Source organism: Puntigrus tetrazona, chromosome 1 (assembly GCF_018831695.1).
Source record: "Puntigrus tetrazona isolate hp1 chromosome 1, ASM1883169v1, whole genome shotgun sequence".
NCBI lineage: Eukaryota > Metazoa > Chordata > Actinopteri > Cypriniformes > Cyprinidae > Puntigrus > Puntigrus tetrazona.
The window spans coordinates 27,674,939-27,689,387 of NC_056699.1; the positions used below are offsets into that span (position 1 = coordinate 27,674,939).

The 14,449-nt window shown below is 37.2% G+C and overlaps 1 protein-coding gene and 1 pseudogene across 1 annotated transcript; one reads left to right on the forward strand and one right to left on the reverse strand.

Moving 5' to 3' along the window:
• The first annotated feature begins 1,366 nt into the window (after positions 1–1,366).
• LOC122352882 (B-cell receptor CD22-like) lies at positions 1,367–3,989 on the forward strand. The gene is made up of 5 exons (XM_043250627.1): positions 1,367–1,476; positions 2,103–2,441; positions 2,513–2,761; positions 3,404–3,655; positions 3,740–3,989. The coding sequence occupies exons 1-5, from the start codon at positions 1,407–1,409 to the stop codon at positions 3,913–3,915; spliced, it is 1,086 nt and encodes a 361-aa protein (XP_043106562.1). The 5' UTR covers positions 1,367–1,406; the 3' UTR covers positions 3,916–3,989.
• A 2,309-nt stretch (positions 3,990–6,298) lies between these two features.
• LOC122352769 lies at positions 6,299–13,795 on the reverse strand (annotated as a pseudogene).
• Positions 13,796–14,449: the final 654 nt, after the last annotated feature.

The following is a 14,449-nucleotide window of genomic DNA, read 5'->3' on the forward strand; positions in this document are numbered from 1 at the left end:
AAAAGCTTTCTTCAGCATCTTCTCCCAGAATTGGATTACAAAGGGTTTATTTTGAATATTGTTTGTATATGTATATGTTGTTTGTAATCTGCTGACTCACAATTTTGAATAAATATAGTAAGGCCATTTTTTACAGTAGTTATGTGGGATGGTTTAAACTAAAACTTTAAACCAATATGCATTGCCAAGAATTTTATTTGGATAAATTTAAAAGCGATTTTCCTATATTTAGATTTTTTGCACTGGAAAGCTTGTTTATTCAGCTTCTGGTGCCTTTTTGAAAAACTTGATCTACATGACTGTGTTTGTGCCCAGAGACACAAATATACTGTGTGTTAAGTCAGTAGAGCAAAGCTCCACAAAGTGATGTTCAGTGGTGGATAAAAATGCTTTCTCATTTCTTCAAAGCCCTGCTTTTAAATCATATTCGATTATTACCCAAGACACTAAACAAAACCATAACTGTGCGGTTTCACAAAGTTACAAAGTGCTTATCAGCGTCTGTCTTTAACGTTTTCTGTGCTTAACTGTATTTGAGAGCATCTCACCTCAAACCATCATTTCTGCCACTGACCTCAACATTGGCCTTCATTTGTGTTCATGTGTAGGTATCCTGCACTGTGTTCAAAAGCCGTGCGCTGGCATTACAGTTCAACATTTCCTCCGGTTTCGACAGTCTTTGATAGTGTTTCTACCTCGGTTTTTGAATGTGTTTGCTTGTATTTCCTGCTTCAGGCTGCATTTCTTCATGTGGAGATCGCCTCTGATTGGCTGCTTTCAGAATGACAGGCATTTATGCTGTCAGTCTCTCTTTTCAGTTCTGCTCGTTCTGCTTTTATCTAATGGACCTTCACTCCACAGAAGAAAGAGTCCTGTGACAGAATAATCAAAGCTGTCCATAACAGACAAAGAGTACACTCCCTTGAGAAATACTAATACTTAATTTTATTATAAATAAGGCATTTCCTCAGTCCGAACATCCTTGAGTTGTATATCTGTGAGCTAGTTTTCAGAGAATATCGATTTAATGGACAATAGCAGCTAGCTTGCAATGCAACTAAAGTCAACATCTTGAAAAAGAGCTCAAATTAATTGGTGTTGCTACTTTATTGTCATTTTTAGTTAATTTGATATTAGCTTTATATTATAAGAACAAGCCCATTTCCGCTGCTGAGTATTAAAACTGTTAACCACACAAGTAAAGCTAAAAGAGCATGTGTTAAAACATTCAGTCAGTCGACTTCCAGAGATCTGATGAGCCTCAACACGGTGAGATAAACACACTCATACTTACAAAGAAAACATGATTATTTCTGTAGCTCATAAAGCACACGACTCCTGTACATTAGAGTGATGTATGTATGCTGTTTGTGAGTGTAGAAGTATTGATCAATGCTGTATTATAGATGTATTTTCTGCTGATGTCGCTCAGAATGGCTCCTCGTCTTCCTCTGATCTTTCTGCTCATGATTCACGGTGAGTCTCTGTTATCTTCACTTTACAAACATCTTTATTTAATATCTCACAAAGAGCGGTCGATGAGACTTTCTTGTCCTGTACTCACATATCTGAAAACAGGAAGTTTGGGCGAGACACGTCAAAAGACTCGAGAGCTTTTATAAATGTTCAATATAGTTTTGTTTGTTAATCAGTGTCAGGAGATTCAGGACCAACTTGTTGTTCAAAGCATCTGATTAGAAAAACAAAAGTTGATTGTGAGCTTTATTACTTTTGGTAATAATTATTGTGTCGAATGAATTTATAACATATAGATTCAGAGTTCAGAGATGTTAGATGAAGTAAACACACACTCGTCTTTAATAAAATCAAATGGTATTTTCTTAGTCTTTATCTGCATTATTTGAAAATTGTTCACGGCTGTTTTTTCATCACTCTTTTCTCTCCTTTGTCACTGTTCTTTCACTTCTGCTTTCCTGCATCACAAGCTGAAGATGAACTTCACATCATTTCTTTCAATAGATTCATGAAAAATTAGCTCACATTTCCTGTAAAGAGCTTCCATCTAAGAGTATTATCATGTTATCATGGTCTGTTGTAACTGATAAGACACTATTTTCATCCTGATGAATCCTGTGTTTCAGGTGTATCTAGTGCTGGTTGGTCTGTGAGATACAGTTCTTCACACATCTGTGCTCTAAAACACTCATCAGTGATAATGAGATGCACTTATACATACCCTCCTGGACATCAGATCAAGAAAGTGTTCTGGACCAAAAACCCTGTAAAGGGTGTAGAGCCTCCAGATCTTTCTAAGGACCCTGAATACAGTCAGAGGTTTCAGTATCTGGGAGATAAACAGAAGAGCTGCACCATGAGACTGAGTCATGTGACACAGAAAGATGAACACAAGTACTATTTCAGATTCATCACTAATAAGGATAAATGGTTTGGTGAACCAGGAGTGACTCTTACTGTTTTAGGTGACTCTGATGAGGTTTCTCTCTTCTTGAATAATAATCAGTGTATGATATAATGTGTGTGTTGTGTTCAGATCTTCAGGTGGAGTCTCCTGAGAGAGTGACAGAGGGAGATTCAGTCCGTCTGACATGTAAAAGCAGCTGCGCTCTGACTGACAGAGCAACATTCATCTGGTACAGAAACTCACAGCCATTAACTGAGAGAAGAGACAGAAACAATACACTCCTGCTGCAGTCAGTCAGAAGAGAGGATGCAGGCAGATATAGCTGTGCTCTACAGGAACACACTTACATCTCTCCTGAGGTTTATCTCAATGTCACGTGTGAGTATGAATTTATTTATTTTTTTTGTTGTAATTGAAAATTTTACAGTTTAGAGACAAAAATAGTTTTAGTTTTAAACAGCAACAAGAAGACATGAGCAGGTACATCTACAATATTGCTGTTGAAGCAAATAGTGTTCAAAAGATAAAGTTCACAGTGAAAGTCAAGATTCATAACATTTTCAAATACACGGGAAACAATTTTACAAAGACAGGGCTGTTATTAATAAAACATCCCTACAGACTCATAGTTGAGTGAAATGCTCCACTTTTGACATCTGGGTTTTCTTTAGAGAAAACAATATTAGTGATAGTTCACCCAAAAAAGACAATTCTGTTATTAGTTACTCATTGTTTCACCCATGAACTCAGCAGCTGATTTCACCAGAGGAACCAAGTCATTCCTTTCAAGACACAAACAAGCCACATTTTTGGTCCAGACATGTCTAAAACAAAGATATGGAAGGAGTTTTACTCTTTTAAAGATTTTCCACTCTGTTAATTTGACACTCTCAGTGTTACTTTGAACACTCTATAGTTTGAACTTAAATAAACCCTCGGAGACTTAATTTAACAATTGACTTTTTGCTGTGATACAAGATCAGGTTTTACATTTTATAATTTATTTATTTTTTGTGATAGACCCACCAAAGAGTGTCTTAGTGTCCATCAGTCCATCTGAAATAGTGGAAGGAGATTCAGTGACTCTGATCTGCAGCAGTGATTCAAACCCACCTGCAGAAATCAGCTGGATTAAAGGAAGAACAACTGTAGGATCTGGAAGAATCTACAACATCTCAAAGATCAGATCTGATCACAGTGGAGAATACAAGTGCAAGTCCAGAAATGAACATGGAGTGAAATACTCTGAAGCTGTGACTTTAAACGTCATGTGTGAGTTAGTGAGTTCAGTAACATTACATTTTTTACATTTTTTATTAATATGATTGTTATTGATATGATTTTTGCCTGTTTCAGACCCACCCAGGAACGTCTCGGTGCTCATGAATGGATCTGGTGAAATAGTGGAGGGAGATTCAGTGACTCTGATCTGCAGCAGTGATTCAAACCCACCTGCAGAAATCAGCTGGATTAAAGGAGGAACAACCGTGAGGATCTGGAAGAATCTACAACATCTCAAAGATCAGATCTGATCACAGTGAAGAATACAAGTGCAAGTCCAGAAATAAACATGGAGAGAAATACTCTGAAGCTGTGGCTTTCAACATCAAGTGTGAGTTAATCATCATTTCAAGATGTTTACAAATCCAATTTCTTTTTCTATTATTTAATAAAATGTAAAATTTTTGTCTGGTTTAGACCCACCCAGGAACGTTTCAGTGTTCATGAATGGATCTGGTGAAATAGTGGAGGAGATTCAGTGACTCTGATCTGCAGCAGTGATTCAAACCCACCTGCTCTGAACTTCTTCTGGTTTAAGGAGAATCAAAGCTCATCTGTTGGATCTGGACAGAGTTTCAGTGCACTACAGAGTGGACGCTTCTACTGTGAGGCTCACAATCAACACGGATCTCAGAGATCAGACGCTGTTTCTGTCACAGGTGAAGCTTTTATTAACACACTCCTGTATCTTCACATCATTCATCAGTTTGTTAATCACCATCATCTTCATCTTTCAGTTCATCCTGGTGACGGTCAGAATGTGATTGTGATCACAGCAGCATCTGGAGGAGGATTATTCATCATCATCATCATCGCCATCATAATGTGAGTTCAGTTAAAAAATCACATTTGTTTACTCTTGATTTAATGATGCAGACAATGAGATTTGTGTTTGATGGTAATCAGCATTAATATCTTACATTATTTGAATAGTGTTTATCACAGGATGAAACGACAGGATGTTAATTCTGAAGATTTTACAGTCAATGAGGTAAAGCAGTGTACTGCATTTTCCATCATCACGTCACAAACATCCAATGAAAAAGAAATTATTTTTAATTCTCTCAAATTTCAGAATGATCTCTATTCTTACACGTCTCAGAGAGTCTCAGAGGCTCTTTCTGAACCTGATAGAGTCAGTGATGCTCTGTATATCAATGTGAGCCGATTGAGAGGAAAAACTCCTGAATCCAGAGACACTGAGGAGATCCAGTACGCAACTGTCCAACATCACAGAAAGAAAGAGACGAACAGACCGGAAGATAATGAATGTCAGTATGATAACATGAAGCTGGGACGTGAGAAAAAAATGACTTCTAATCTGAGTTGTTGTTTTATTTGTTTCTTTTTCAGATGTAGAAACCCTGGAAAAGCCTTCAGTGATCTACAGCAGCGCGCCAGATGAGAGATGTTTTCTGCCGTATTGTGTATTAATGCATGCTTTATTAAGAGTTTCTGCTTTGGTTTGTTTTGTGTGCTCTTACATCTATGGCTGATGCTTCAATAAACCTGACCGGTCACGGCCATGCACTTTAAGGATGCTGTGTTTTATTGCTTAAAGGGGTGGTTGACTGTCTTTTCTAGGCGTTATTGTGTTTATAGGGTGCAGCCTAACATGCGTTAATGCTTTGTTTAAAAAAAACAACATTTGTTTTTACCATTCTACACCGCTTTGTCTCTTCTGATATAAACATGCTGATGATTTCCTGTTTCTATGAAGTCCCTCGCTCAGGAATACATGGTGGGTTCTGATTGGTTGGCCAGTCCAGTGTGCTGTAATCAGCTAAAGACACTCACTCAAATAAAAAAAAAAAAAAAAACAGTGAAGAACGTAACAGCAAGTCATGAGAAAACACATTAGTATTAGTATTTGAAATTATTTTTATTAGCTTTTGACAGTTTTGCAGCTGTTACCAGGATTGGATGAATTGTTATTATTATTATTATTATTAACAGAGGTGGCAGAAGTTCACAAATCCATTACTCAAGTAAAGTACAGATACTCTAAAAGTGTACTTAAGTACAATACTCAAGAAAATGTACTTCATTACTGTCCACCTCTGATTATTAATATTTAGTATTTGTCACATTTTTGTCTAAATAATTTAGCTTTTTTAATTTTTTCATGCCAAATTAAGTATGATTATTTATTAAGTATATATTTATGATTACTATAAGCGCCAGGGCAATGATGCCTGACCTTGGGACACCGCTTTTTAGAGATGCCTCAAATGAGGCTGGATCCTCAGGAGAGAAACCCATCAAGAACACATCGGTGTCAGGATAGAAAAGGTCAAAGTCTGTCCTAATCCTCCTGTCCCTTTGTGTCAAAGAGTCCCAGGTTCATCCTCTGGAAAGCGACCAGTGGTGAAGCTGATCAGCAGGCTTTTTTATGCTCAGCCTCATCCCCGACGATCACACACTCTTCTGATAAACGACTCCACATGGATTCTACCTCAGCCTCCACGTCCATGTTATAATAACAGGAATGAACACCTAATAATAAGAATGAATATCCAGACTATCCAGAATATCCAATCTATTTGCGCGTATGTGTGTACAGTCTGTGCGTGTGTGTGTGTGTGTGTGTGTGTGTGTGTGTGTGGCAGAACCACAGATGATTGATGGGGACAATTTGTAATGAGCCACTTAATTGTTTATTTCTTTTTAGTTTCAGAAACACGGTGTAACAGAGGAATTAAAGCAATGCAAAAAGCTATTGGATAATTGTTGAATATAAATATAAATGTAGTGGTTTTCACTCTAGCTACTCAGAACGGATAATTCAGCAACTTTACAGGACAATGTATGATTTTAAAGTCTCAAAGACCTTGATGTTAACAGTTTCTGTAATTCTGGATTTCCCCGTTAGTTTTATTTGTGATCATCTCAAACTACCAGCAGAGGTCATCATCTCCTGCTGAGGACTTCAACAACGATCTGCATCAGCTGTCACTGGAAATATTACAAAGACATTTAAAAAAGAAACATATTGCATACGCCAAGAAATATCAGTTTCACAGACACATACACACACACATTTACATTACAAGCATCCTTAAACAACAACAACACATGCATTTTGTATTCAGTGAATGGTTTTCTGGAAGCGATGCAGCAATCAGGATGGATCACAGCTCCTGTGGAGGAAAACAACATCCTGTTAATAAAGACAATAGCACGGTCATAATTCCAGAATTTAGAAGCTTAATTATAATAACTATTATAAAACAATTGTTGATAAGTAACTCAACAACGGATTAGTAGCACTTTCCCAGCTGTAATTGAGTAGCTTCCTATTGGTGCATTTGCAATGGTGGGGAAAAGGAAAAGAAAAGCACAAAACTTGGACAAATTGGTATTGGGGTCTCTCAAAATGCAAACTTTTCAAATCAAGTCTTGAAAAACAGTCTTGAAAAACAAACTGTAATCTGTTCACTAGGAACTAAGGAATCATTCTCACCACTTTTTTATTCATTGACCTATTTTAGGATTTTAAGTACAATTTCCAGGCACAGTCTCAACAACCGTATCCGTTCAGTTGCCTGGATTTATCTTGTATCTTAAAATGATCTTTTGCTTTTCTGCTGCATTCATACTCTTTTCTATGGCAATGCTATCGACCTAAACAGTGTTGAGTTGGTACAAGCCATATCTCTCGCCAGTTGTAAATATGAGTTCTATGAGGACGTGAATGCTTTTTACAAGTTGCAATCTCATAATTACAGTAATTCCAATGTGGAGGGAAGACACTCTAACTTGTCAACATGGCTACTTTACTTAAATGCAAGCTTATTACAAGTAGTTGTGAATCACAGGTGTATTATATGTTAGGACATAACCAGTGGAGGTGTTCTGGGACCCTATGCAGAATAATGCAAATAGGTCCCACTAGTTTAAAAACTATAGCAATTTGAGGAGTTGTGAGAAAGCACATAACATGACAAGTTTGTTGTGCATGATTGTAGGGTTGCACAATTTGGCCAAAAATGTTGGCACCAATAAGAGGAGAGTTGAAGGGAACCATTTGTAAAGCTTTTATACAGAGACTTTACAGAAACAGACAATAAATCCAGGACAGGCTGCTGACAGACGAGATAGTTATTACTAGAGAATATTGACTTAAACTTAGACTCAGTGTGGAAGGGTTAATGTGTTAATGTAATGTGCCATTAATGCAGACTAGCTTTTGTTCTCTTCCTGTACAAAAAGTATTTGCGTAGCTTCATAACGTTACGGTTGATGGGACAATCACAAGCCTGTACTTTTACTCAAGCATTGTTTTCAAGTGCTCTTCACACCTCTGGGATTATCTGATTTGACTTCTCACTTACATCCAAAGAACTGCACACATTTGCATCTTGACTGGGATCAGGGTTCTGTAAGACAACATTATTAGTTCATGTTTGAAATCTGAAGTGTAGACAGGACTGGACCTCCCACACCAAGACCAACCAGGAACATAGATCAATAGCATTCAAGAGGGTAATTCAAGAAATATTGTAATAAGTGATCATTTCAGCGATGATCGAGCAACAAAAAGCTGCTGTTAAAGAGCATAATCATCAATCAATAATGTTCAAGCAATATCAATCTGTAATGAGGGGTCAGAAGCGTTCCATTCGCGAGCTCTTTAATGAAAATAGTCAAACAGGCAAGGTTTGGTAACAATAGCAGAAATGACAAAGGGCAGGCAGAGTCGAAAACGGAGTCAGGCAGGCAGACAGAATCAGAGTCGAGGTAAGGTACACAGGCGATAGGTCAATGGGTAGGCAGCAAACAATCGAAACACAGAACAATATCAAACACATGAAGACACCGATAGCACAAACACTAAGCATTACCAGCCAGAACAAGGATAAGACTTCACAATGAGCACAAGCTGGTAGCAGCTTATGTAGCAGTCTAATGAGGTACACCTGGGCAAGTAATCAGGGCTGAGAAATGGCATGATGGGAAATGGAGTTCTGAGGGCTAATATTCTGGGGAGGGTTCCCTCCGGTGGCCGCCACAGAGCCACAGAGGCACGGTTCATGACACAATCACTGTAATTGCGGACATGCATCTCACATCATGCAAAAAATAAATACAAGAATTGTGATTTTCTTACAGCAGAGTCCTTCACAGCAGATCTTCTGTTCTTCTTTTTAGCAAGACTGTCAGAAGAACAGCACATTTACATAGTTTATACATATATAACTTAAACATAACTTAAATATAATCTTACCAAATGTACACTGATGCTCCAAAAAAAATACCACCAACTGCCACACCAACACTGAATGCTTTAAACCACAAATACCATCTGACTGCTGCAATGGAGACAAAAACGCATCAGCCGTTCATTAGGACTAAATAAGACTAAACATTCAGAAAAATACATAAATAGGTGCAATAAAACTCACACATTACACATAAAGTCACAGCATCAGAGATTTTCTCTCCATGCTTATTTGTTGACTTGCACTTGTATTCTCCACTGTGATCAGATCTGATCTTTGAGATGCTGTAGATTCTTCCAGATTTTACAAACATCTCTCCTTTGAACCAGCTGAAGTTCAGAGCAGGTGGGTTTGAATCACTGCTGCAGATCAGAGTCACTGTGTCTCCTTCCATTACTCCACCAGATCCATCTATGGACGCTAAGATGTTCCTGGGAGGATCTACAAAGAAAGAATATCGTATGTGTCATTTAGAATCCAAAAATTATTTGAGATCAAAGATGTTTAGTTAATGTTTATAGCATTTCTCGAAAGCCTATTTTTCACCAAGAAAATAATCGATAAAATTTAGACTCATCGATAGAGATCAGCTTTGCAGAAAAAGAAATATGCATGAATGATCCTTTGAATCAAACCATCATTAACTCACACATGACATTTAAAGTCACAGTATCAGAGTATTTCTCTCCATGTTTATTTAACAGACTTGCACTTGTATTCTCCACTGTGATCAGATGTGATCTTTGAGATGCTGTAGATTCTTCCAAATCCTACAAATTTTCCTTCTTTAAACCAGCTGATTTTCCCAGGTGGGTTTGAATCACTGCTGCAGATCAAAGTCACTAAATCTCCTTCCACTATTTCACAGCATGGACTGATGGACACTGCTAAGCTCCTGGGAGGGTCTAAAACAGAAAATCACACATATAATTTTGGTGAAAAATAATTTGAGATCAAAGATGTTTTATTTTTTTAGGTGATTATGTGTTGTCACAACCAATTAAATCAATCTTTTAACTCACACATGATGTTTAGAGTCATAGTATCAGAGTATTTCTCTCCATGTTCATTGATGGACTTGCACTTGTATTCTCCACTGTGATCAGATCTGATGTTTGAAATTATGTAGATTCTTCCATATCCTACAAACATTCCTCCATTAAACCAGCTGATATCTGCAGGTGGGTTTGAATCACTGCTGCAGCTCAGAGTCACTGAATCTCCTTCCACTATTTCACCAGATCTATTTATAGACACTGAGCTGCTCCTGGGAGGATCTAATAACAATCACCAAATTTATTGTAACAATGATGAAAAAACATTTTTGTACTACTGTACCAATATTTACTGAAAATCTGGAATGTTGCACAGCGTCTTATGTTTTATAATAAACTCACACATGACATTTAAATTGACAGCTTCAGAGTATTTCTCTCCATGTTCATTGATGGACTTGCACTTGTATTCTCCACTGTGATCAGATCTGATCTTTGAGATGTTGTAGATTCTTCCAGATCCTACAGTTGTTCCTCCTTTAATCCAGCTGATTTCTGCAGGTGGGTTTGAATCACTGCTGCAGATCAGAGTCACTGAATCTCCCTCCAATATCTCACCAGATGGAGTGATGGACACAGACGCATTTCTGGGTGCAACTAAAAAAAAAAATTATATCTGCATTAACATGTTGATAAATGGCACACCCAACATTTGAACCATTGGGTGCACATGGTCCTTCAGAATGATTTGGTAGTCCTTGGCAGCAACGCTCCCATCTAGCACAAGTATTGGGTCTAGGGAATGCCATTTTATTGCAGCCCAAAACATCACTGATCCACCCCCATGCTTCGCACAGGGCCCGCTGACACCACTGAAACCGATGTTTGACATTGGCACAAGTGAACAAAGGTTTGGCCATTGATCCTGTGGAGCTCCCGACAGACAGTTTTGGTGGAAACAGGAGAATTGAGGTGCACATTTAATTCTGCAGTGAGTTGGCCAGCTGTTTTTTTATGGTTTTGCATACAATTTTGACTATTTTAAATTCATCATTACCATTAAGATAAGTCCCCAAAACCTTCAAATTGGCTGTTGTTAAGTCTCTCATTAAAAAAAAAAAACACATCTTGGCCCCAAAGACTTAAGTACAAATCAATCTTGATTCTTTCTTTTCTGTCAAAGATACTAGAAAAAAGTTGTATCCTCACAACTATTTTTATCGTTCTTAGAGAAAAATGGTATCTGTGAGGATTTGATCAGAATGACATGGTGTTAGCTCTCACTGCTATGCTTATGATACTCAGCTCTATATTTCTTAGTGGCTCAGTGATACACTCCAAATTGAGTAACGCAAAATCTGAAAAAACTTCAGCTGGTCCAAAATGCAGCAGCTAAAGTCCTTACTAGAGCTAGGATCAGTTCTTATTGATTTGTTTCACAAGGAGTAGTTTATGCTATCAATATTCTATGACATTTATGCAGTGCTTAAAAATTCAGACATACATGTGACATTGAGCTTCAATTCAGGTGATGTGAGGTTGTGTCCATGTACAGCACAGCTATATCTGCCTGCATCCTCTCTTCTGACTGACTGCAGCAGGAGTGTATTGTTTCTGTCTCTTCTCTCAGTTAATGGCTCTGAGTTTCTGTACCAGATGAATGTTGCTCTGTCAGTCAGAGCGCAGCTGCTTTTACATGTCAGACGGACTGAATCTCCCTCTGTCACTCTCTCAGGAGACTCCACCTGAAGATCTGAACACAACACACACATTGGGCCTCGTTTAAGATACGAACACGTGACAGAAATTTGGTTGTATGGTTGTTTCTACACAAAACGTGGAGCTCATCAATGTGAACATGAGCACTGGGTACAACCAATGAGTTGTCACATCAGATCTCATGCAAGCAAGTTGAAGAACATTTTATGATCATAGCATTATTGTATAATTCACAACATCTAGATTATTTTCCTGAACAGCAACCAAAGCTCATTAGTCATTAACCAGTAAAAATGATTGATGTGTGCTTGTTTCTACTTTAGATTGATAAATGTGATATCTGTCATACACTTATTATTAAACATCAGTGTTGTGTCCGATTCCAGGTTCAGTAATAGTTTATAGCAAAGATAGATATTTCAAAGAGTCAGATACTTAAGGTATAATTAAGACAATAAAGAAATAAAGCCCCACCTCTGCTTAACTGATTAACAACTAGGACTTGACCTGGACTTGGATACAACATAATGCACAGAAAAAGAGCTCGTTCTCATGACGGTCACCTGTGACAGTAAGAGTCACTCCAGGTTTACCAATCCATTTGCCATTAGGTTTGTCAGCTGTGAATCTGAAATAGTACTCCTGTTCGTCTTTCCTTGTCACATGATTCAGTTTCATGGAGCAGTTCTGCTGTTTATCTCCCAGATACTGAAACCTCTGACTGTATTCAGGGTCCTCAGACAGATCTGGAGGCTCTGCTCCCACTTTTGTAGGGTTATTGGTCCAAAACGCTGTCATTATCAGATTTTCAGGAGGGTATGCGTAGCTACAGTTCATTATCACTGATGAATTCATCAGTGCACAGATTTGAGAAGGACTGTAACTCACACCCCATTCAGAGCTAGAAACCCCTGAAACAGAAATGAAAGTAATGATGAGTTCACAAACAGCATGGCTAACCAGTTTGACTTATTAGCAGTCTTGATCTTTGTCTTGGAGGACTGGTCTTGACTATACCTCTGTTTAATACCACAGGCTCCCAAAAGAATGAAAAAAAAAAGCGCAATATTAAAAGCAACCACTAGGGGTTCTTCTAGGTGTTCTTGTTAATCTATTTAGTTATTATTATTATTATTATTATTATTATTATTATTATTATTATTATTATTTAGTGTTATCTATTCAGCTATTCGGGTTCAGTTACTATCCCTATCGTGGTCAAATCAGGAACCTTTCAGCCCTCTAAAGCCCTGAAACATAATAAAGACTTCACCTGCCTCTTCTGTAAATGCTGGACTGTTTTGTACGACCAAAGAAAATATAAGTGATGAAGGAGGCATGGAAGAAATTATGTAGAAATTACATATTGCACGAATGAAATAAAGTGCTGCTGTAAACTACAAACAAATTCACACTTACCGTAAATTATGAACAGAAAGATCAGAGGAAGAGGAGGAGCCATTCTGATTGGCATCACCATAGCAACTCCTACAACAAGCAGAAAACAATCAGAGTATGAACTGAGACTTTCAGATATCATATCATACTTTCAACCCTCTTACAGAAAAAAAACAGTGGTCACTTATTTACGTTACTATGTTAAAATTAGAAATATTTTTTGTTAGAAAAAACCATCAATCTGCTTCAGAGGATGTGTAAAGGTTTGTCTGAAAGAAGAAAGTAATATACACCTTTTTATACACATTATCATAAATAAGTAAAAAATGAATAAATAAGTTATAACTTATATAAATTCTGTTGAGTAAATTATGTGTGGCTTTGTGCAGATGGGCTCAGATGATCAAAACTGAAGTTGGTGTATTAAAAGAGTAGTAAAAATAAAACAAAATTAAATAAATAGCAATAAAATAAAATCTATGTAGTAAAGTACATTTGGTGTTTTTCTCTCTTTTTAAGTACCGTTCTGCCATAGGTCTGCCATGAGACTCTCGCTATGAAAACTGTTACAACATGGCTACAGCGCCTTGCTATACATTTATCATCATATGGCAAATAAATGCAACAATCACAAAAAAACTAGTACTGGTTAACATGTAAAATAAATTTATTTATTAAGCAATAACTCACTTTCTTAGTGTTCCTCGAACTTTCTGAGAATAGTCTGCATCAGCTGTCACACTGGATGAATCCTTCAGAAACAGAAACCATGTCCACTCTCTCTCTCCGTGTGTGTGTGTGTGTGTGTGTGTGTGTGTGTGTGTGTGGTATATTTGAGAATAACCTTTCAGCAGATACCGTTCACATTTTATGCTGTCATTGTGGACTGCTAAAATAATAATATTGGTAATAAAAATACAAATAAAACAGTTATAATACTCACAGCGATATATATTTAACAATTCAAAATGATTAGTGTAGGACCTTTAACAACACATTTGTTGCACAACATTAATTAATTATCCTGCACATAGATGGGTCTGACCTATTATTTTATTCAATGTTCAAATATATTTCTATCAAAATCAGTTTCTCTCTGTATCTTGGTATCTTTTTCACAGTTCAGGAAAGCAAAGGGTCAAGAGAAGAGAACGGGATCAGCACTAACGCTGCCAACAAGGCTATCAGCTCTGACCTTCCTGTTTGTTCTGATTTATAGTCATTTATAGACATTTTATAATTTGTCATTAAAATAGTCAAACTAATTGCATTTAATTTATTTAAATTGTATTGCTCTGCATTTCCTTTGCCAGCGGTGGACCCCCTATTAAGACATTCAGCCTATGATTATAGTTATTTAATCAATGTAGACACCTCCTTATATAGAGCGGTTTCTTATTTCCTGTAAGTCATCATAATCGTGATCAGTGCTTGTTACATGTCTGTTATCT